The sequence below is a fragment of the Sebastes umbrosus genome, chromosome 2 (assembly GCF_015220745.1).
Source record: "Sebastes umbrosus isolate fSebUmb1 chromosome 2, fSebUmb1.pri, whole genome shotgun sequence".
In the NCBI taxonomy this organism is placed as follows: domain Eukaryota; kingdom Metazoa; phylum Chordata; class Actinopteri; order Perciformes; family Sebastidae; genus Sebastes; species Sebastes umbrosus.
This window is the reverse complement of record NC_051270.1, coordinates 26,497,490-26,520,973: the sequence shown is the minus strand read 5'-3', so window position 1 is coordinate 26,520,973 and position 23,484 is coordinate 26,497,490. Positions and strand designations below refer to the sequence as shown.

Below are 23,484 nucleotides of genomic sequence, written 5' to 3'. Positions count from 1 at the left end.
ACGAGTCTCCCCTTTACAGACATGCCCACTTTATGATAATCACATGCAGTTTGGGGCAAGTCATAGTCAAGTCAGCACACTGACACACTGACAGGTGTTGTTGCCTGTTGGGCTTGAGTTTGCCATGTTATGATTTGAGCATATAGTTTTTATGCTAAATACAGTACCTGTGAGGGTTTCTGGACCATATTTCACATTGTTTTGTGTTGTTAATTGAGTTCCAATAACAAATATATGCATACATTTGCATAAAGCAAACATATTTGCCCACTCCCATGTTGATAAGAGTATTAAATACTTGGCAAATCTCCCTTTAAAGGTACATTTTGAACAGATAAAAAATGTGCGATTAACTGTGGACAATCATGCGATTAATCGTGATTAACTATTTTAATCGATTGACAGCCCTAAATATAATATTAATAGGGACCATTCTGCTGCATGAATACTTTTACATTTGATGATTTAAGCACTAATAATAATACTTTTGCATAATTACTTAGGTCAAATTTCTAATGCATGACTTTTACCTAGTGGTGGAGGAAGTACTACCATGTTATCAAAAACACTACATATTACAAGTAAAAGTCCTGAATCCATGTTACATGAGTAAAAAAGTGGTATTATGAACAAAATGTACTTAAAGTATCAAAAGTACTCCTGCAGAATGGCTCCTTTTGATAGTGTTACATTATTATAGAATAGTATACTATTCAGTTTTTATCACTAATAAATAGCATAGGATGGAAATACTCAAGTAATGTACAAGTACGTCAAGAATTGTACTTAAATGTGTTACATTCCACCGGTGCTTAAAATGGATCATAGATAGATAGATGGATAGATAGATAGATAGATAGATAGATAAATAGATAGATAGATAGATAGATAGATAGTAACTTTATTGATCCCAAGGGAAATTCAAGTTTCCAGCATCACTGTTCCATAGTGCAAAACATGTTAGTAAAAAAAGTTAGTAGTGCAAAGTACAAAAAAATATACCAGATATAAAAATACAAGGAGATGAAGAAAACTGTTAAAACTGAATATAGTGCAGGGTAACAGCTGTGATACAGGACTATTAAATAAGTGAATATAGTGCAGAAGAGACTGTTAAAAATGAATATAGTGCATGTTCATATTATGGTATTTTTACTTAGATAATATGTGAATATGATCTGCAGCAGTGGTGATGTTACCATGGTGCCATTTCTTTTGAACTTTCCAAAAAAATCCTCCTCTCTTCTCACCAAGTGTCACACTACAGCTTTGAGAAACGTCAGAAGTATTGCATGAGAACGAATGTTAAAATCTCACGATTAACTACGAGACTTGGAAATCTCTAAAATATTTTGGCCGGTGTAAAGAGCGACATCCGACAGGGGGGGAGCGACACTCAGGAGATGAACGAGGGTCAAGGTAAAAACACACCACACACACACGCACACACGCACACACACACGCTGCAGCACACCTGACATGATTGACAGAAGTTGAGTTGTTGTGCGGACAGCCTCGTGTCCATCCATCCTCACACACGCGCTCATGTTTACCTGACAGGATGCTTCTGCACGAGCTGCGCACTTCGCGAGCGGATCTAATTTGTGCACAGACTACAGTTCTCTTTATGCTCTTGTTTGTTTACACCTTAACTATCCGTGTGTGTGTGCAGACTTAGTGTTGTCGGGCTGTCCTCTTTGTTTTGTTGTGGATTGCACCACGCTGCCATGATAGGGGCGGAATCTCATGCGCACTTTCTAAACCATAATATGAGGCTGGAGGTGCTGCTGCTGCTGCTGCTGATGCAGAGGCAGGAGGAAGAGGAAGATGAGGATGCGGGGGCAGACTCTCTCTCATACTGCAGTTTGACTGACAACAAGCTGCTTGTTATTAGACGCGTTAATAAAGTGCTGTCAGACTGACACGTTCACAGGAACAGATGGAGCAGGCAGCCAAACGTGGAACATGCCAACATAAGGAAAATCCCCAAAGTCCCACAGCTTTATTCAGTGAGTAATAACATCACTAAACTATATAAGGCTCTAATCACACTTAATGGTAGTTTTCATCACCTCAATGTATTGTTTTACAGTGATAATTCAGACACCATAATCACATTTGTAAAAATGGCAGGTTGTTTTTTTATGTTTATTGTGAAGTTAAAAGATCCTGTTTAGTTTCACTACAAAGGAAATAAAGTATAAAATGTGTTAGACATCGTGGGGGCAAAACCGATTGAATTTTTTTTTAATTTAAAAAAATTTGATTATTTAAAATTTAATTTTAATTAGAATTTTAAATTAGAGTTTTTCCTTTTCTAAATTAAGGGTATTTGGTGGTGGTAACAATTTGTGATTTTATGCTGGATCAAACTGACTTAACTTGACTAAGACATGCTGATAAATTATGTCTGCACCAGGGCCATGAAAAGGATTTTTAGAAATACCGGTATTTGTTTAATTCTTCCCAGTGCAAGATGAAATGCTTGAGCCTTTAAAAAAAGCCTGTAAATGTTTTCCCCTCATTTTATTCGTTACTTTAACTTTATATATTCTGTAAATTCTGTCTCCATCTGAATGCTGTTTCAAAACCTTAATTAGATTTCATTCAAATTTAAAAATATTTAGTATAAAAAAACATGAGAATCAGCCTTCAAATCCCACCATAACTGAAAGAATGTAATAATTCCTCTTGGCGTCATTAAACCCCCCCAAGGCCCCCAATTCTCAGAAACAATAGAAGTGCTATCAACACAACCCAACTCGTTACATACTGCTGCTTTGTCACGCCCCTTGGCGTCACTTTAGGTTCAGGCATCAAAGCAACTTAGTTAGGTTTAGGAAAAAAACATCGTGGTTGGGCTTAAAACCACCACGTTTGTACAGTGAAAATGAAACTGAATGTTGTGAACACGAACGAACAGGTGATTGTAAAGTGAAACAAACAGCGGTCTTGTTGTCTTGTGTTTGTTGGACCCATCCACCTTCCCTTCCCTTCCCGCCCGCCCTGTGTGCCTGTTTTCGCTCTTTAAACTACGTCACCACAGTCCCAGCGCACCTTCTCTGAGCGTTTCATATTGCCGCAGATGGGTTTACATTGTGGTTAATGGAACGCCCGGTGCGTCTCATACCGGCGCTAAAGTGTGACAAAGCGTCAGTATTTGACGCCCTGAGAAGGAGCTGGTGCCGTACAGTAGCTACAGCCTGGGGCTGCACCATTTTGTGCACAGATAAGATTTTAAATAAACGGAGGTTTTATTGCACAATTTGTCGTTTTTTTTAATTTTAGATAAACTTGAGCTGAACATTAGATCTTTAGCATATACTACTGTCATATACTACTAATGCAATGGTTAACTTAAAGCTGCATTAATCAGTATAATCAATGCCATTATTATATTAATATTGACATAAATGACTACAGGTAATTTGAAAGCATTCGCCCACTCTGCCCGTGCACTCATCGCACGTCACCAGAGTCTTCCATAAGCTGTTAGCTTGACAGCTGTGAGTACTAATAATAGCCGTGTTTGTTGTTTATGTTCATTATGATAATTTTGGGGGAGTGGCTTTGGAGGAAGACCTGAAGGGACGGACTGTCAGTGTGGTCGACTTGGGGACTTTCTCTCTAGATTTAGGGGCTTTTGGAGCTAGTGCTGCTACTTTCATTGGTAAAGAGGTGGCAACACTGTGCTCAGTTCTTTGGTTCGATCATTTTTAAACTCTAGTGTACTCTTGCTGTTTTTTTAGATTACCAACCCTAGCTTTAACAAAGCAATAATGTGTCAGAGCTGTTGGTCTGTTGGCTGTTTTGTTCTTTTTCTGTCCCCTAGTGGCAAAACATGTATTAAAGGCACTTTAAAGTACATAATGAGGGTTTTATAACAAGAGATAACTATATGCATTAGATTGAGTTGTCACCGGGTTAACCGTCCGACGGGAAGCGTATGGTGAGATCTCATTAGCTGAAGCAGTTCAAGCATCCCATGATGAGAAGATCTACATAATGGGCCAAATATCTCTCAACAATCTGGTTTCTGTGTGAAGTTGCAGCAGCTTAACTAAGTGGATTTCTTCACAGAGTAAGTTATATGAGGACAGAGGTATAGTTAAATGACATAATAACTTAAGAGTGGTTGAAGATAATCCTGCTTTCTCTGTGATCTCATCACTTCGGTGTTAATAGATGTTACATAGGGGGTGCTTTCAAGGGAGGGATCACTGCGCAGGTTTCTATTATTGTGACATCTCTTGAGATGGCATGCGTATCTAGTGCCAGCTTCACTTAGCAGGGCAGGGAGAGCTGGCGGGAGGTTTCAGTCTGAAAGATGAACGCCGGGAAGGTTCAGTGCAAGCAAGGTGCTACCGAGCTGAGTGAACGAGAGGCAGGGTGTACTACTACGACTGGCTAATTGTGTTTCAAATTGGGTCTTTGAGCGCACAATGGGGAATGGGATTGTTCTGAGCTCCCCACTGAAGCACCCAAGGATGAGAAAGTTGTCAGATTTGTAGGTCAGGCTGCAGGGGCTGTTGTTAGGCAGACTTGCTCACAGCTCAAGATGTCTCAGCGGTTTGATTCTGGGATCTATTTGATGGCGAGTATTTGTTTTAAGTTTTGCTTTCAGCAGTTCCCCAGTTCCCCTTCTTCAACTTTCATATTGTCATGTTTCTTATACAGATGCCTCCTGCGTCTAAATTCCCCTCATCTTCTACAGTTGGCTCCTTTTCTTTCTTCTTACAGTGGGCTGCTGCTGTTCATTTTCTCTGACATGTTGAGTTAAAATCTTAATTGATTTCTCAGTGTTGGAGGGAATTGCAGGAGTGTACCCTAGTCCCATCTGGAGCTTGTCAGAGCCTGACCCGGTTTCGGCGTGCTACGTTGGCGTGTAGCTCCACTGGGACCTGTTCCCTCCTCGTGCTGACAAAGGGAAGAAGGCCACAGCCGGCCCATCCCGACATACCCAACACAACCTGAGCCCAACATCGCCTCACAGTTCCTGCTCCAAAGAACTAAAAGTTGCTTACAGCACAATTTCTCCCTCCTTCTCTCATTGTAGGTCACTTGGTCTTCCTTCCTCCATTTTGGAAAGAGCTTCCGGGGATATTTTGCCCTACAAAAAAATAATTATCTTATCTCCCTAATTCCCAATTATTATGCACAGGCTTATTTAAGAAAAAGGATTAGATTTTCTCTCTTTTTTTTGTGGTGGCTGCACCAGCGAGCAGGGGAATGAATTTGAATGTGACACTACTCCTCTGCTCTGCTGCAGTGAAGGGGGTCCTACACTTGGATGAACTGGGGGAGGAGAGAGCACAGCGAGGCTGTCATGTAAGCCGTCTCCTCTGGGGCCACCTCTCGGTGCGCGCTGCTTCCTGCCTCAGGTAGAAGCCTCAGTGCTTCTGCTGCCAAGGCGTCGGGCTGCTCGCTCTCTTCTCCTCTCCTCTCCTCTCCCTCCCGCTGAGAAGGCTCCACGCTCAAAGCACTGAAATGGAGAAGGTAAGCGGTTTGTTTCAGCATTGTTTCCTACAGTATCTGGATCTTGACACAGCTAGAGATTGTTTATTTTTGTGCAGCAGTTTCTGAGCTTGCACTGTTGATCCTGTGATTGAACCCCTTTAGGGCCTTTCTGTGTAGAGTTGGCATGTTTGTGTTGCTCTCTCCTCACCCTAAGAGACATGCTAGATACCAGGGATACCCCTGCCATTGACTTTGGACAAGGATGAGGGTTTTAAAACTGGATTTGGTCCCGGGGGCGCTGCTCCTAAATTGGTAGCAAGGGTCAACTGCAGAGGATGAATTTCCCCACTGGGATTAATAAGATGTTACTCAGGTGAAAATAGCTGCACTGTGCATCATCTTACTAGGTTTCTGTTGACAGCTTTCATGCTCTTTTATTTTACTCAGATGCAAACACAAGGGACAAAGAGGAGTTTTATCATGTTTTTTTTATAATTAAATCCTTATTTTAACAGATATCTTTCCTTTTTAACATTTACATTGGGGCTCTCAATCGATACAAATATTTTATCGCGATTAATCACACATTTTGTTTTCTGTTCAAAATGTACCTTAAAGGGAGATTTGCCAAGTATTTAATACTTTTATCAGCATGGGAGTGGGCAAATATGCTTGCTTTATGCAAATGTTTGTATGTATTTATTATTGGAAATCAATTAACAACACAAAGCAATGACAGATATTGTCCAGAAACCCTCACAGGTACTGCATTTAGCATAAAAACTATATGCTCAAATCATAACATGGCAAACTCAAGCCCAACAGGCAACAACAGCTGTCAGTGTGTCAGTGTGCTGACTTGACTATGACTTGCCCCAAACTGCATGTGATTATCATAAAGTGGGCATGTCTGTAAAGGGGAGACTCGTGGGTACCCATAGAACCCATTTTCATTCACATATCTTGAGGTCAGAGGTCAAGGGACCCCTTTGAAAATGGCCATGCCAGTTTTTCCTCACCAAAATTTAGTGTAAGTTTGGAGAGTTATTTAGCGTCCTTCGTGACTATGACACTGTTGGTATGGATTTGATTCCTCAGGTTTTCTAGTTTCATATGATGCCAGTATCTTAACTCTAGCTTTAAAAATGAGCCCGCTACAACCTCCGAAAAATCGATTGCGTTCAAGAAATTATTGGTGTTATCTCTGACAGGCCTAATTTACATACATCATGGTGTTTAATTGCTGACAGTTGGAAAATGAAATCAGTGTTTAAATGTATTCAAACGATGCTGCAGCACAGGTTAAGTTTCACACACACTCCTCTGACAGCCTTTGTGAGCACGAGAACAGATCACAACTCTTGCAAGTGTGATTTAGCACAAAGTAAAGCGGCAACACAAATGTTTCTGACATATGCCACCTCGTCTTTTTGTCACATGGTCTGGTCACACTGTGTGTGTGTGTGTACGTGTGTACGTGTGTGTACGTGTGTGTACGTGTGTGTTCACTGTATATTCTAAACTCAAGGAGGGTTTTTCTTTGTGTCTTTCAGAGCTGCTCTGAGTGCTCCGTGCCGACACTTGCACAGAGCCTGTGTACGCTCTGCAACAAGTGGCTGTGTTACCAGTGCACAGATTTGCATCAGCATCAGAGAGCCCCCACCACTTCCCAGTACACAGACATGCACCAGCAACAGAGGCCCAGTGCCACCCAGTGTCCTGACCTGCACCAGAGAGGCTCCAGCTCCCTGCCTCCGACTGGACAAGGTAAGAGATTTACATATTTCATGACTTTTTTTACCTCTATTTTCCGAGCCACTATGACAGATTATCATCTGAGATACGCAGTCTGCCTCTCTCTCTCTGTCACCACAAAACCCGCCTTTGTTTTCTCTCTGGTGCTCTGTTTGTTTGTTAATCATGTCTCAGTAGGAACCATTGCCATGAATAATGCATGACAGTGGCGATGGTGGATAATAGTTCCTGGAGATCCCTGTGTTTTATTACACCTCTCTTTAACACGTGGCCCAGATTCTTAACTGCTCCAATGATTTCATTTTTGCTAATATTAGTGTGTTGCTATTTAAAGACCCTCACGTATGCCTGGCAGCTTTGTTGCCGGCTTCTTTTGTGCAGGTCTGCATCGCACAAGTTGTCATAATGAACGGACACCTTTTATTGTGACGAGGAAGTGTTTACTGTTTAGTTTGTGTACTTGTGAGAAGCAGCCGTGTGACTGCGCTGACTGACAGGATGTGGTCAGTCAGATCAAGTCGATGCACACAAGGGTTGATGCTCGGCTCTTCACCACAGAGAGGTGTGAAGATGTGCAGGCAGGAGGGGGTTGGTTGGGGTGAGCCGGCCAGCAGAGAGCAGTAGGGCTGCGTTCATTAGCTCTAACCACCTGCAGGTCTGTGGGCCAACAGTTTCTACAATGACCTATTTAGAAATGTGTGAGAGTGTGTGTGTGCGGTTGGTGCATCAAAGGCAGATCGGACAGCACTGAAATGTTGTTCACTTACATCTCAACACACATTGCAACCTCAACAACAAACCTATTTCCCACAATTGTATTTTCATTTTCGTCTCAAAGTGCACGCCAGTTTTAGTGGTGCATGTCAATATAACTCCGTTTACTTTTAACCCACTGTCCCACTTAGTAGCACCATGTAAAAGTTTCACAGACGGCTCATACTATGAAAAGCTACATGAATATAAAGATATAATAAGTGTATAGAGAGCTTAGGCTTTTGTCTTTCACTCATTGTGGTCATTTTTAAAAAGTATAGTCCACGTACGGCAAAATATACAACTAAATATAGTGTCTCCCCATCTTCAAAACAGTTGGGCTGTCCAACAATGCAATACATGCTTGAAATTTTTTTACCCAAATTCATTACAAGGGACTAATAATTTTAAAAAACATTGTCAATTTGTTTCTATTTAGGCAAACCACACCTAAAATCGAATAGTTAGTGTAAAAATGAATACATTTTGAAAATATGCTTATTCCCTTTCTATCTGAGTGTTAGATAATAAAATTGATACCACTCTCACTTCTGTACGGAAGAAGCAAAGACCAGCAGTCAGGTAGCTTAGCTTAGCTCAATTTAGCATAATGACAGGAAACAGGGGGAAACAGCTAACCTGGCTCCGTCCAAACGTAATAAAATCCACCTCTGAAGCTGACTAATCAACATGTTATATCTTAATTATTACACGGCTGTGTTGAATACTCAATTCTGATTGGTTAATCACGGTATTCTGCTATTTCTTTATAGCAGACCGTTGCTATGTATAACAGACCGTTGCTATGTATAGCAGACTGTTGCTATGTATAATAGACCATTGCTATGTATATCAGACCGTTGCTATGTATAATAGACCGTTGCTATGTATAACAGACCGTTGCTATGTATAATAAACTGTTGCTATGTATAACAGACCGTTGCTATGTATAGCAGACCGTTGCTATGTATATCAGACCGTTGCTATGTATAATAGACCGTTGCTATGTATAGCAGACTGTTGCTATGTATAATAGACCGTTGCTATGTATAGCAGACCGTTGCTATGAGCGCACTTCTGATCTCAGACTCTGGCGGACCGTTTTTGTGTCAAATTATTAATTTCTTAAGTAAGTAGCCGTGTAATAAGCTTGATAATGTACAGCTAGCGGGTCATTGTTGTGAAAGAATCCACTTCAGGGCGATGAACCCTCGTGTCGGGGCGCGGCATCGCCCTGTCGGGGCTCGCTGTACATTATCCCTTACTTGTTTAATGTGTATAAAGTGTAAAAAACAAAGTTGTTGTTTTACAGTTTAGTTAGTTAGTTAGCTTTTTGATCAGTGTTGGTGTTTGTTCTCTCTAGACTACAGTATGTGTACACGCTGATGGTCCTGTTGTTTGTGTGAATTGCTTGTCGACGGTTGCTAACGCTGCCCGCTCTCTCCCCCCTCCCTCCTCTCTCCTCCCTTCCTCCGTCTGTTTTTTAGGCCCGGGGCCGTATCCTTGCTCCCTCCTCATGTGCCACTCTCACAGACAGGAGCCCTTGGAGCTGTTTTGTGAGTCATGTGACCTTCTGTGCTGTAGCAGCTGTCACCTGTCCTCCCACAAAAACCACAGGTCAGTCCTCAGACTCGCAGCACAAGGACACTGCAGAGAAGGGCTAACCGCAGGTTAAAAACTTCCTCTGAGCAGCAACTCTCTTTAACTGCCTTGTCACTTTTATCATCTGTATCTGCATACACTACCCTTGGCTCGCCTAGCACCTATTAAGTATTCATACGCTTTTGTTTTCTGTGATGTTACAGTACAGTAGCTGCCTCTAAGGTCACCTGCATAATGTCTTGTCCCCAGGGGAAACTGTTTTAATTCTGGCGTTCTTCATGCCCGGAGAATAAATTAGTGAACTTTGTGCTGTGGTCTCTCATGTGTTCAGGGTGGTGCAGATCGGGAAGGCCCTGCAGGATCAGCAGTGGCTGTTTGAGAACCTGATGGTGCAGGTGGACGAGAGGAGATCTGCAGTGGAGAACAATGCTAAGCAGATAGAGGACAGGTTGGTGTAGAGTCCTAATCATAGTCCTCCTGAGTCTGAGCAACTTCTGCCACAAATGCTCAATAATTTAACAGTGTGAAATATAGCAAGCTAATGCATAAATTAATGTCTGAAATGCTGCTCTCTTCTTCTGCATTTGGGATTTTTCTCAGACATTTATTTTCTCCTCTCTGTCTCCGTAGACTCCATGGTGTAAAGATTGCACACAGGAAGGCAGAGAACCAGATTAAAATGGCAAAGATGATTATGATGAACGAGCTTAACAAACGAGCCAACCTATTAATAGAGCAACTGGAGGTAATTACTTTCTTTTTCTCTCCTTCTTTATCGTTCAGCCAGCCGTGAATCTACATGCAAAGAATCAGTAACCGCCGTGATGTAATCAGTCCTGAAAGCAAGTAAACGAGAACCCGTAATAATCTGTCAAAGCTGCTTAAGCCAACATCTCAGGAACTACATCTGTCAAAAACAGTCCAGCCATGACTCTCTGTGTACCATGATACCATACTTGTTGCATTTTGATGGGTTTCTTTACAGAAAATCTCAGAGGACTTCCAGCAGCGTCTGGAGGACCAGCTGCAGGGGGCAATAGAGATCTGTGGCCAGCTGGACCACGTTCAGAAGTTCATCACCTGGGCCACGACCCACCACTGCAGAGGCCCGGTGCTCTTCAGCAGGGCTCTGGTACGCTGACAGGGCAGGAAACAGACGTCCACCGTCTGATTGTAACACACACAGTCCTATATGCTTCTGTTTTTATTTCTTTGTATGCAAAGGGGAACTCCACCTGTTATATATGTGACGTTTATCAGCCAGAGGAAGTACCACTCAGCTTGTGAAAGCAGTTGTACAATGTCCCCTGGGTTTCTAGAGGTGCTTTGTTACAGTAAGCCTGACAAAATTACTGAAGTTGCATCACTGGGGTGTTTCGGCTTGGGCTTAAAAAAATTAAATAAAGAGAAAGCCTGCGTTATGAACCAGGAGCGTGGAATTTGAAGGCATTTACCAGACAGGGAGGGTTTAACAAAAGACAAGTTGTATGATGGAAGACCAGATATCTTGGCCTCAATTTTGACTATTATTTTGTAAATCTCTTGTGATACCTGAAACTTTATGGACGTACAATACAGGGATGTAGTCAAGACCAACTTAACTGAGTCCAAGTCAAGTCCAAGACCAGGTCCAGTCGAGTCCAAGTCCAGAGCAAATTGAGTCCCGATCAAGACCATAATAGGCAATAGTGTCTTTCCAATGCTAACATAGTGATTAAAGAGTTAGGTTGGACATAAATAATCTATGATCTTGATCTGAATTCTTACATCAAACTAATCAATGCATAGAGTTTAGGTTTGGGGACTATTACAGATTTCTGCAGGTACGTTAGAGGCGGAGGGGTATATATTTTTTTTCATGTGTCATATTGCTAGAATCAGGCAACGTTCTGTACAACAGATCCCAAATCAGCAGCCAGGAACAACTTTACCAGTTCTCAATAGCTGAGCCCGAGACCAAGACAAGTGCAAAACTTCAAAAAAGTGACATTGAGACAGAGACCGGACTTGACTACTACAGCCCTGGTGCAATACTAAATTCCTCGCATTCTCTTTTAACCTAGTCTAGGAAGTAACTCTAGTAGAGCTCAATGTGGGATATTTGTGTTATTGACTTGATTTACAGCAGCTTTTCTTTCAGGATTAGCTGTCTTTTTAGAACACATTTCTGTAAATGTGCTAGTTTTAGCCTCGTGGTTAATTTTCCACTGTAGTCCCTGGGCTTGTTTACTTGTGTGTACTGTACATATCAAAACACATTTCATAAAAACACATGGAAACAAGGACAACTATGCATAAAACAAAGCATGCTTCTTTACCTAGCATGGTCACACACATGTTTTTCGTTAATAGAATATATTATCTTTATCTTATATCTTCTTTCAGATTTCTCTCCAGATGCAGCAGCTGCTGGAGTCGTCACTCCACTCGGACTCCTGGAGTCCCGTCAGGATCAAATTCAACTGGGATGCTAGTTACTGGACGAAGCAGATTTCCACTTTAGGTAAAATGAATGTTACTGAAGCGAGATGGTTATATTACAGTTACATTGTTTTGATTTGTTTTATTATTCAGAATGAGGTTGAAACTGAAAATAAGCCCACAATAAAAAAAGTGAATGCATTACAATAAAATGATATTTTTGCAGTACAGGATTTGGTGAATTTGTGAAAGGTTTTTGTTAATGCTGGTGAATTTGTTTTCAGTGTACTACCATCAATATTTTTTTTGCAAAACGATACACCTTCTCATTCAAAATACCTTTCTACTGCATGGTTGAAACAAATAACTTTCTGTTCAAGTGTGCACAGAGTTTATTATGTGCTAATGATGTTATTATTTGCATGACATATTACATTAATGTGACTCTGCTGCTCTGCAGGCCAGCTGACCGTTGAAGGGGGAAACTGCTCTTACCCTCCGGGCTTGGCCTGCTCCAATATCCTGAGGCCTCAGCCCATCGCCTGCTTGGCTCTGCCGTCCGTGTGTCACAGAGGACGAGAACCAGGCTGTGGGTACCAGAGCTGCTGCGAGCAGCCCCAGATGTGTTGCCTCCATGGCATTCCCTCTCAGCCAGATCTGTCCAGTCTGGAGAAAAGCCAACTGGAAGCCACACTTTATAACTCCAGCTGTGTTCAGTCTGCCCTTATCTCGGCCTCCTTGCACCAGAGCCAGCAGCTCCAGAGGTGCTGGGACCCAGACAGCTCATCGCAATGTCCTCCCCCTTCAACATCTGTCCCAATCATGGGACCCATCCAGCTCAACTGCAGTCGAGGATCTACGTCCCAGCCACAAGCTGCTGCCTCTCAGCCACAGTCTCAAACTAAGTCTCATCTCTATCACCAACGTCAGAGAGAAGTTCGTCTAGACAGCCAGGCTCAGCCAAGTGCAGGCCATAGCAGGCGAGGCCAACATCAGAGGAAGCTGTCGACCGGCAGGGCTCTGCAGCAGGACCTCAGCCACACAGACAGAGATGTGATGACTGAAGAGAGCTGGGAGGAGAGGTGCAGAGTGGAGGAGGCTCGTGGACAAATGGCAGTGGTTGAAAGCAGAGAGCAGCAGCTGGATGTGGATCTGCAGCAGGACAGGAGGGAGTCGAGTCCTGTCCAACATGTTCCTCCGCCGGCAGCAGAGCTGAGAAAAGAGCTGCAGAGAAACAGACCTGCACTGATGCTCAGAGACCACAGAGATGGCAGGGTGAGAGATTAAGTTAACAATAGACCCCGATTAGTATTGGATATGGCAATATGTTAAGTTTTTAGCATAAACACAGCATTAAAAATCAAGGATTTCATCGTCGTCAAAGATTTACACTGATGCACCCGATATGTTAGGCCATTAAACAGGCATTATCAGTCGCTATAAGCACCATAGACGTGGGTTATTAGTGGCCTACTATGTTGTAAAAGTGAAAGCAAAACTTAAAAGCAACACGTTCTAATGCGTTGTAACACTAAATGAAACGTTACGTTTTGAACACAAACAAAAGGGCTTCTTTAGGTTTAGGCAACAAAAACAGTTACTTATGTTTAGGGAAAACATTGTGTTTTGGCTTAAAATAACTAAGTTTTGAAAGTGAAACGTAATGTTTGTGAACACCAAGACAACTACATGTTGTTCTGACCTTGTTTGAAAAATTGGGCGTCTGTGTTTGTGATCAACATCAGTTAGTGTGAGATCACAGAAAGGCATGCGGTGGGTTTTTTGCAACTCAGTTCTCGGTTTTTCGTTTCACACGTGGTTCTGCAAAGTTTCTAGTCCCTCAAACTAATTTGAACCCAACTCCCAACTCATGTCATAGTAAACCACAGCACAGTGTTCATACACACCTCTCAAAAACCACAATGTATCAGTCAGAGTCAGGCCGATTTCCTATTATACACGGATGTTCAAACACTTGCAAACACAAAGAACAAAGGCAACCAAGCGTAATTGAAACATCATGTAGTGACATTTAAGTCACATCAAAAGCCAGTAGGAAAATGTTTTACATATGGGAAGTGGTTATTGTATATTTCTGAAATGTTGAAGTTTAAGGGAGTGTTGAATTTGAGGCGGTACTCAGTTTTAATTAATATCAGTAAACGACTGAAACTAAAGGAACACTCTATTTTAATGCCAGGATGATCACTTCTCACAGTTGACAGCTAGCCTGAAAACAGATGGTGCAACAGAAATGTGCTCCTGCTTTTATGAAGAAAGAACGATGGGAAAACAAAGCGCTGCTCTGACAATTAAAGCTGTTCGTACTGCAGCAATGCATCCCAAAACCAAGAGAGCACTGTTCATCACAATCACACTTAATGCTAGGGGTTTGAGGAGCCACGTAATCACCTCGCTGAAACTTCTCAGGGTGCACGTTTACGAACACAAAGATGTATTATTTTTAAATTTTCAAGTTACGCAGCGTCTGAAAACGACATAAAACCACTTGGGCGTACTCATTTATGTACTTAACCTGTCATTAATGAGTCGCTGAGGGAATAGGGTGAGCTGCCAGTTTGATTTCAGTTCTGGTTTGCACTCTGAGATAAATTCGTACGCCCCTCCATCGCTCCAGAGAGAAGGATTATAGTCTATTTTCCTCCACAGTCTGAATCCCGCATACGTCTCCCAAGGGGCATGGATCAGGTAAGTGTTTTAATCGCATGATACTTAGGAGCACATGCTCGGTGTCAGCGTGGCCTGAATATGTATGATGGTGCACTAGAAAAAGAAAAAGAGAGGAAAGAGGTGTTAAAAAATAACGTAGTGTTAAATGATTTGTCAGCCCTCCTGCTTCACTTAGCTGAAGTCACAGCTGAGATCTTTAAAGGAGCTTTTCTTACATTAGTTAAATTGTAACAGAAGAGAGAAGTAAAGGAGTGATTTGCTGTACTGGTTTAATGAAATGGCCACACTGCACACCTGATAGTGAATTTACATATCATAATTGGTGTTGTAACCAAACCTTTTATTGCCTGTACAGTAATATATGCAGCTGTGTGGGCCATTCTCTATGTTTGTAAGGATTGAGTTGAGTGTCTGCCTTGTTTCCACAGCACACAACCCACTCCTTTTCTCTCCTGTCTGCTGTTAATGGCATGAGCAGGGGCATCTGTGCATGTGATGCAGCTTGAAAACCTGCTCAGTTTAGCATGTTTGTGTTTCTGACAGAGATCCACGTCCCTGGAGGTGTCGGTGACAGCCCACGAGTGTGTATCTGATGTGCAGAGCAGCAGGCTCAGCCCTGGTTTAGTGTGCACGAGGAGGGAGAGACGCTCGCAGAGCATCCCGGCAGAACTGGCAGCCCCATCCACCAGCCCTTACACTGAAAGGCCCACAGGATACACTCACGGCCTACAGGCAGGAGCTGCAACTAAGGTAACCCCGCATCAGAATATAATCACACCTGGCTGTCAGATGGAATAGAGGTGATCACTGTTGTGCTGTGCCCTTTGTACATGTGATTTCTGGCTTTGCAAAGGAGTAGTAATAACAGACCTGTCATACATAGTTATAGCATTGAAAAAATAATATATTACTCTGATTTAGGGCTCCAACAAACTATTATTTTCATTATTGATTAATCTGCTGATTAATTTCTTGAATGTTTGATTAATCGTTTGGTCATTAAAGTGTCCATCAGAGCTTCCCAGAGTCCAAAGGCACGTCTTTAGATCGCTTGTTTTGTCCAACCAACAGTCCAAAACCCAAAGAGTTTCAACTAGGGTGTTTTAAAGTGGGGTTGTATGAGGTACTTTTCCATAGTCGGTGTATTACCTACAGTAGGTGACGGTCGACACGCCTCCAGTTTGGAGAAGCAGACAGGAGTTACCGCACGGAAGCTAAGCAATGTACTGCTGTGGCACTGCTGTGGCAGCAAAACATTTTTAGCCACCTAAAAGAAAGACTCACCTAAAAACATTAATATCAGTTCAAGTGTACGCTATATTTAGAATATTTTAATATTTCACCACTATCTTGCCGTCAGACAGCCTTTTCCTTCTCCTCTCCGATGCAGAACTGAACTGAAAGTGAAACTTATCTCTGCTCTCTCCAAAGCCAGCAGGCTCCAGTGACAAAAACAGTACAGATACATCTCACTTTCAGTTCAGTTTGCCGTTGGAAAATATTCTAAATATAGCGTACACTTAAATATTTTTTTCTTTTAGGTGAGCCTTTCTTTTAGGTGGCTAAAATACATTTTGCTTCCGGCCCCTTCCACAGCAGTACATTGCTTTGCTTCCGTGCGGTAACTCCTGTCTGCTTCTCTAAACTGGGGGCGTGCTGACCGTAATCTACTGTAGGTTTTACACTGACTATGGATAAGTACCTCATACAACCCCACTTCAAAACACCCAAACTATCCCTTTAAAGTCTGTTTACAGGTGTTGGGGTGTACTACTGCATATGTGCATATCCTCTTTTTTTTACTCTCCATCATAAGTCCAATGTTGTTATAGAAGTGCAATGCTAACTCAATGGAGCAGTAGCTTTAGATATGATCCAAATACATTTTTAGTTATCTGTCAGGAGAGCTGTTGTCACCAATTTTGACACCATTCAAATTCAAACATCAGTCAAAAGATTGCATGGCTCTATAAATAAAAAAAAAATATTTGAACAAATAGGAGCATCATGACCAAGTTACATATACTGATACATTTTACATAATGTTTGTTTTGTTGTCAGTATGTCAGTGTGGATCCCAAACAGAGGAGAGCTTCAGATGGGGTGCTTTGTGTTGTCAAGGAAACTTCGTCTAACACGACGCCCTCCAGAGGCTACCGGTCTCCTCTACTGTCATATAAGACAGAGCCAGGTGCTGGAAAATACTACTTGACTAACTACTTACCATGAGATTATTTCTCATGATTATTTCTCATAATTCCTCAAATGAACAAAATATAAAGTTTGTGAAATCATATTTCTCTTTTTTTTAGATCATTCTTTTACTTGTGTAAATGAAGAGGCTGATTATGAGGCCAATGGGAAATGCAGGGTGTCAAGAAACGACCACAACAGGTGTGTAATAGCGGTTCAGTCAAACATTTGTTCATGCACAATCACGAAAATAAGGTTTCATGGTTCTTTGTCTGCTTGCCTCCAAAGTAACAGAGATGTTCAGAAGGACTCAGTGAGGCCCAGGGTACCGGTGGTTTGCTTGGAGCGCCTCAAAATACTTGTGTCTCAACTCCCCCCACATGGACGACGGCAGAGCGACCCATTACCTGCCAGCGGGATGGAGAAGAGCAACCCGCAGCAGAGAGCCTGGCATGATGCAACGCCTGAAGTAGGTGTCATTGCTTTGCATACTGTAGAGGAAAGGTGATCATATAAAAACATCATACAGAACATATTTAATGGTCATAGTAATTTTTTTACATGATAAATAATGCTAATTATGATATAATGATAGATTTATAGGTATATGTATGTATATTTTCACAGCAGTAAAAACATGACAGGATACAATCATTGAAGTAAACAAGTGTATTTTGAATTAGCAACCCCACCGCTAGATACCACCGGATCATACACACTGTTCCTTTAATACATGATGAGTTAACATGATGTTAAAATTATGTTTAATTCAGCTGCGTGCTTTAATTCAGCAAATATATTTAATAAAATATGACAAAAGCATACAAGACATCTTCTCTTCTCTAATGTGTTGTAAACATAGGGGATAGCCGAAGGCTCTGAGACCAGGAGGACCACCCGCTCTCTCATAGCGCCGCCATATGCAGAGCAACAGAACCGTAATCAGTCTACCGCACACTCCAGTGAGTTTGACAGCCGAGGGAGAATCAGCTCTCATAAAGTATCCACCACTCCATCCACCACTCCGTCCGCTGACCCTAAATATGTGCCACAGAGTTGCTCTGCACTGGATCTGGACTCTGACTCTGATCCCATATCAGTCTCGGAGGACGCTGTTGTTTCTCGGGCTGATCCAGACCCACAGCTGGACTCGGATGCATCACCAGATTCTGACCTAAATGCAGAGTCTTCATCTGAGGCTGAACTTGAATGTCTGGCTGAGGAGGCATCAGTGGCTGCAGGAGAGATGGGGCTCTGCGGTGAAACTGATATCGCAGGGGATTCAGAGCCAAGTCTTGAATATGAGGCAGACCCAGAATCAGATGCAGGAGCGGGATCGGAGGATGGACAAGGGCTGGACGCTGATGCAGAATCAGGCGATGCTGAAACCGAGTCAGACGTCCAGCCAGACTATGATCTCAGTCTTCAGGCAGAGACCGACTCTGACGTTGTGTCCGATCAGCCTCCAGACTCTCAGGGCTCTGTGGAGTCTGAGCTCGACGTGGAATCTGAACTTGAACTCACAACTGACGACCCGCAACCGCTGCGCTCTGACCTGGAAGAGGAGTCCAACGTAGGTGATGCTCAGATGCCGCTTCTGATTGCAAACCCTGTTGCTCAAAGAGCTACAGAGGAAGTCCAGCCGGACCAGGACGACGCCGAGATGGAGAGTGAGGACTTCTGTGCCGTGTGTCTAATTGGAGGGGAACTGCTGTGCTGTGACCGCTGTCCAAAAGTTTTTCATCTGTCTTGCCACATCCCGTCTCTGCTAAGCTTCCCCTCGTAAGTTTCTCATACTGTAACCTAAAATGTATTAAAGTTACCCTCCAACCTTCTATGTATGAAACTGTTTATTTGGAGCTGTTATTGTTAACCTGATGCTGTTTCATATCCTGTTCAGAGGCGACTGGGTGTGCAGCCTGTGCAGAGACGCCGTGCAGCCAGAGGTTGAGTATGACTGTGAGAATGTGAGAACATCTGGAGAACACACATCAGCCCACGGACTGCCTGCGTGTGATCAGAGAGTAGGTCATTTTATTAGCTGCATTAATAATGACGATGGCTGGTGGTTTTCTGTGCCTGTGTTCTTTTTCTGTGACTGTTTTTATAACAGTTTTCATTGTTTGTAGAAATGTGAGCGGCTGACTCTTCTGATCCTCAGTAACGTCCTGAGTGCTCCCTTCCACGAGCCCGTCAGTCCACTTGTGAGTAATCACCCTTTTATTACAGACCACAACTGATTTTCATAATCTCATTTAGTTTTCATTATATTTACAGGAACACTGTAGCATCATGAGGAGTTTTCCTCATTGTTTCGGTGTACATAAACCCATTTTGATTGCTGCTATATTTGTCAGGGCTTTGGGGCTTAAAAGTACCCTGTGGAGGTTTTTTGTAACATGTTCATGTTCAGTTTTTCTCACCAAAACACAATGAATGTTTCCTTGAAGCCTGACAAATATGTTGAATTGAATTACATTTGTCGGTTGGTGTTTGTAAACACACTGCATTCAAAGTTGGCCACTCCTCCTCGGCTCAACGAGAGGCAGAGAGAGAGTAGCGATGATCGAGCGAGCTATAGAGTCAATAAAGAGAGGGAGAGGCGTTAGTGAGAACAAAGAAGTAAATCAGAGAAATAAAACGTTACTTTCTGATTGTTTCACAGCGGTTATGTTCTAAAGTACTTAAACAAGCCCACACCCCCACAGACCTCCGTACAACATGAGTCGCTTTGCCGGATTTTTAATGAATGCAGCCGAAGGGCTGGCTTCATTCTGTCTTCTCTGCTCGTTGTGTGTGCCTCGGTCAAACTGACACACCGATAGCAGCACACAGCAGAAGATAGAGAGAGGAGCAGGCTAAAAACTGAAGCACGTAAAAACACACAGTGATGTAACAAACCCATTCTCATACGTCAAATACGGCCGCTTTGTATCTGACAGAGCTAAAGGGGGACTTGTGCCTCGGTATCAGATGCCGAGGGGTGTGACAAAACGACGGTATTTGACCTGGGAATGTGAATGGGTTACACCCCCACGTGGGGCCCAAAGCTTCTTTGCTGAAACCCAGAAGAGTCCTGAACACAGCAAAATACAAAGAAAAGAGAAAATACAGGCAGAAGGCTGCAGGGTCTCTGTAGATACAGACACCATCACACACTGCTAGTGTGTCATAAGTGATGATTGAGAGGGATTATTTTTGTATCAGTCTATTCATTGTTTTTGAGGGGGAAAAAAAGTTAAAAGTCCCTAGGAAGAGATCACATGACTACACCTGAGGAAGGGAGGATAAAATGAACGCTTCTGTCCGGAAAGGAACCGCCCCCCTCAGGTGCATTCACTTCCACTAAATCAGAGGCGATATATGCTGCCTTTCTCTCTCTGTTCACCCCGTTTGACCTCCAACATGATCCTAGAATAAACCTCACATACACAGATAGAAGCAAGAGAGACATGTTAAATCTGCCTCTGAAATAAATTGCTCTGCATATGGAACCTGCTGACTACTCCTCTCTGTTGCTCATATCATTAAGTCCAGTCCAGTATGTTCCTATTCAAAAATACCTTTTAAGGTATGCGTCATCCTCGTGAGCATGCACAAGATACAAACAAAGGGGATCCATTCATACAAATATTGCTCGATAGCACCTACTAGTGGTCGAGAATTCCACAGGCTACCTTCAATGTTGATACCTAAGGTTATCTCCTCTTGAGTCCAGTTCAGTTTAAATTGCAACTGCAGTTAATCAAAGGCTTTACAGTTTGTATGTGCATTGCTGGCCCATCATTGTGTGATCATATCTTATCTTAGGGAGGAACTAGAATTGCTTGAGCAAGCACCCTACAAATAGGTGGTCCCATTTGTCACAATGAAACAGTAAATTTTTTTCATGCTTTTTTGAAAGCAGAAAGAGTTATGAGGTAATTACACTAGAATGAGTGTCTGGGTGGATTATATCTAAAACAGTGTTAAATGGCTCTTCTTTTTCATGCAGGCTCGTCATTACTACCAGATCATTAAGAGGCCCATGGACCTGGCTGTGATCAGGGCCAAACTCAACAAGAGGAACACTCGACATTATAACTCACCAGAACAGTTTGCTGCTGATGTTTATCTCATGTTCCACAATTGTGCAAAGTTCAATTATGTAAGTTAAAAGTAATCCTTGTTTAAATTATAAATAAGTCAGTACTTGAGTGTAATAGCTCTCTCTCTCTCTCTCTGACCACAGCCCGACTCCGAGGTGGCCCAAGCAGGCCGCAGCCTCGAGGCGTTCTTCACCTCCAAGCTGAAAGAAGTTTTCCCGGACAGAGTTTTCCTCGCGGCGGAGGCGGACTCTGACAGCGATGAGTACGACGAGGCCTACAGGACCGCTGAGAGTGGTTTCCCCTGGCCTGAGAGGAGGGAGCAGTGCCACAGGAAAAGGAAGAGGAGACACTCTCTCAAGTCGAGGAGGCAACACTTCTAACGCTGTACACACATATGCTGTATTTGTGGGTAATTATACTGTTTTTATTTAGCGGTCTGGGGCTGTAACAGTATTTCCATTCTGTAAGCTATTTTGCTGTTTTCAATAATATCACAGTGCTGCCATCCGATGGCAGCTGAACATACTGAAACAATACTTCAGATATTTGAAGTACTAACTAATGCCGGAGCAATTATTATCCCTGCACACTTCAACTGATCAGAGAAGTAGAAAGTGTAGAAAACGAATATAAAAAGTTTCAGTTAGATACTATATGTGACACATTTGGAACCACATCTCTTTGGAGAAAAATGACGAATCAAACAGATTCTGCAACTTTAAAACAACTTTTATTAGAGAAATGAGGCTGTAATTGTGACTGTATCATATCATATTTTGCCATTGATAATTTGCTCCTGATGCGCTGGAAATCAGATTTATTACTTACATTCAGACCTCCTAAAATCACATATCTGATGCTATATTGTACAAAGAGGATGCTGTAGTTGGATGTTTTATTAATCTCAATTTGCATCTTTATTAAGTGTATTTTTTAGGTGAACATAGCTCTGATCATACACAGCACTTTGAAACTTTGATATGGGTAAAAACTGTATTTATCATATTCGTAAACGCTCAACATATTTATACATGTGTAACTGTATAGAACTTTATTTTACTATATTTGTCCTTTTAATTACTAAATGATTGCAGGCAATTATCATAGGTTTGATTATTGATATAATTATGTGTCTCAGTAGCTTTTTTTGAAAAGCAGCAGTGAATCTTATTGACTTTGTCTTTTTGATGATACAGAGTGATTGAAGGCGCTATTATAACCGGTGTTAGAGCTCAACATGTATTTTCATGTTTATTAGAGGATTTAATATCCAGATGAAACGATCCAAGAAAATTTGACATTTAACCATAAATTAAGTTTGTGCATACATTATGTAAGCTTTCTGTTCCACCCGTGTTTCAGCATAATGTCGTACTCCTCTATTATAAATATCTCAGGCTTAATAAGAGTGTTAGGTATCGATATCATTCAGTATTGATGATTATTTGTAGAGCCACACTGTTGAGAGGAAATAAGACGTTTTATAATACCTGCTGTTGTTGAGCATTTCCTGTCTTTAAATATTATTTACTTGCTTCCTGCAGCTTAAGATAGATTTTACTTGACATTAAGAGTAATTACTGCATCAATTATTGTCTGTGCACTCCTTGATTATTCGTCAAGAGTAGTGAATATACAGTATATGTAATGTTACTTCTTTTGAAATCAATAAATGTAATAATATTTCCTATTGTATGAGGGAAGACTGATAAACTATAGTTACTGTCCCTATTTCAGGAGAACAGTCTGGTTCATTTCTCTCTTCTTTTTTTTTTACTGTAACAGTCAATGATAAATGCACATTTATTAGTATCAATAAAATGCATTCAAGAGAAAACATATTTCATTATTATTTTCCATCTGACATTATTAATCATTATATGTGACAGGAGTTGAATGGTAAAGAAACTGTGTTTTATCATTTACAGCACCACAGTGTACTGTAAACGTGTACCTACTGTAAACAACCAGCACTCAATATGAATTGCAGCCATTTATAGTTGGACTTTTAAGTTTGGCAGAAGGGTATTGGGATTTCTGCTTCTTCACTAAAAGCCACAGAATCAAATTCATACATATTTCTTAACATTTTATTTTACCTTTATTTACTTTTGGGGGTGACACATCTCCAGTAGTTCAAATATTATGATACAATATGACATTTTCCTGCAGAACATTTCTTCTAAATGCATTCCAACACTACAGGATGTATTAAAATCTTTTGATTTGGCTGTAATTTCCCAGTATTTCAGAGGATCCAGGCAAGTTTAATGGCCATGAATAAAATGTGATTTTTGGCTCCCTTGAAAATATATTCTGAGATCCACCGTCTAATCTAATTTCATTGTGTCTTCTCTGATTAAACTCAGCGATGATGATGATGGTGGTGGTGGTGGTGGTGGTGATGATTGAAATATCCTGTGCCAATATGATCTCTCTCTGAGGTAGCGATAATAAATCCAGTGTGTGTTTGTGTTGGATGATGAAACGTGGTTTGGATCTCAGAGTGGTGAGTGAAGTAACA

At 41.8% G+C, this 23,484-nt stretch overlaps 1 protein-coding gene across 4 annotated transcripts; it reads left to right on the top strand.

Annotated features, from left to right (window-relative positions):
* Positions 1-1,316: 1,316 nt before the first annotated feature.
* trim66 (tripartite motif containing 66) lies at positions 1,317-22,797 on the top strand. 4 transcript variants are annotated; one of them, XM_037750774.1, is made up of 18 exons: positions 1,358-1,419; positions 4,741-5,496; positions 7,011-7,224; positions 9,453-9,582; positions 9,899-10,015; positions 10,198-10,312; positions 10,553-10,699; positions 11,953-12,070; positions 12,449-13,263; positions 15,223-15,429; positions 16,741-16,870; positions 16,992-17,073; positions 17,161-17,341; positions 17,735-18,654; positions 18,773-18,896; positions 19,002-19,076; positions 20,867-21,019; positions 21,104-21,340. In XM_037750774.1, exons 2-18 carry the CDS (start codon positions 5,488-5,490, stop codon positions 21,338-21,340), a joined length of 3,774 nt encoding a protein of 1,257 aa, XP_037606702.1. In that variant the 5' UTR covers positions 1,358-1,419; positions 4,741-5,487. The 4 variants fall into 4 exon arrangements, with proteins under 4 accessions (XP_037606728.1, XP_037606702.1, XP_037606712.1 ...); XM_037750784.1 differs by having other exon boundaries at positions 1,394-1,419; positions 5,270-5,496; XM_037750800.1 differs by lacking the exon at positions 4,741-5,496 and having other exon boundaries at positions 1,317-1,419; positions 21,104-22,797.
* Positions 22,798-23,484: the final 687 nt, after the last annotated feature.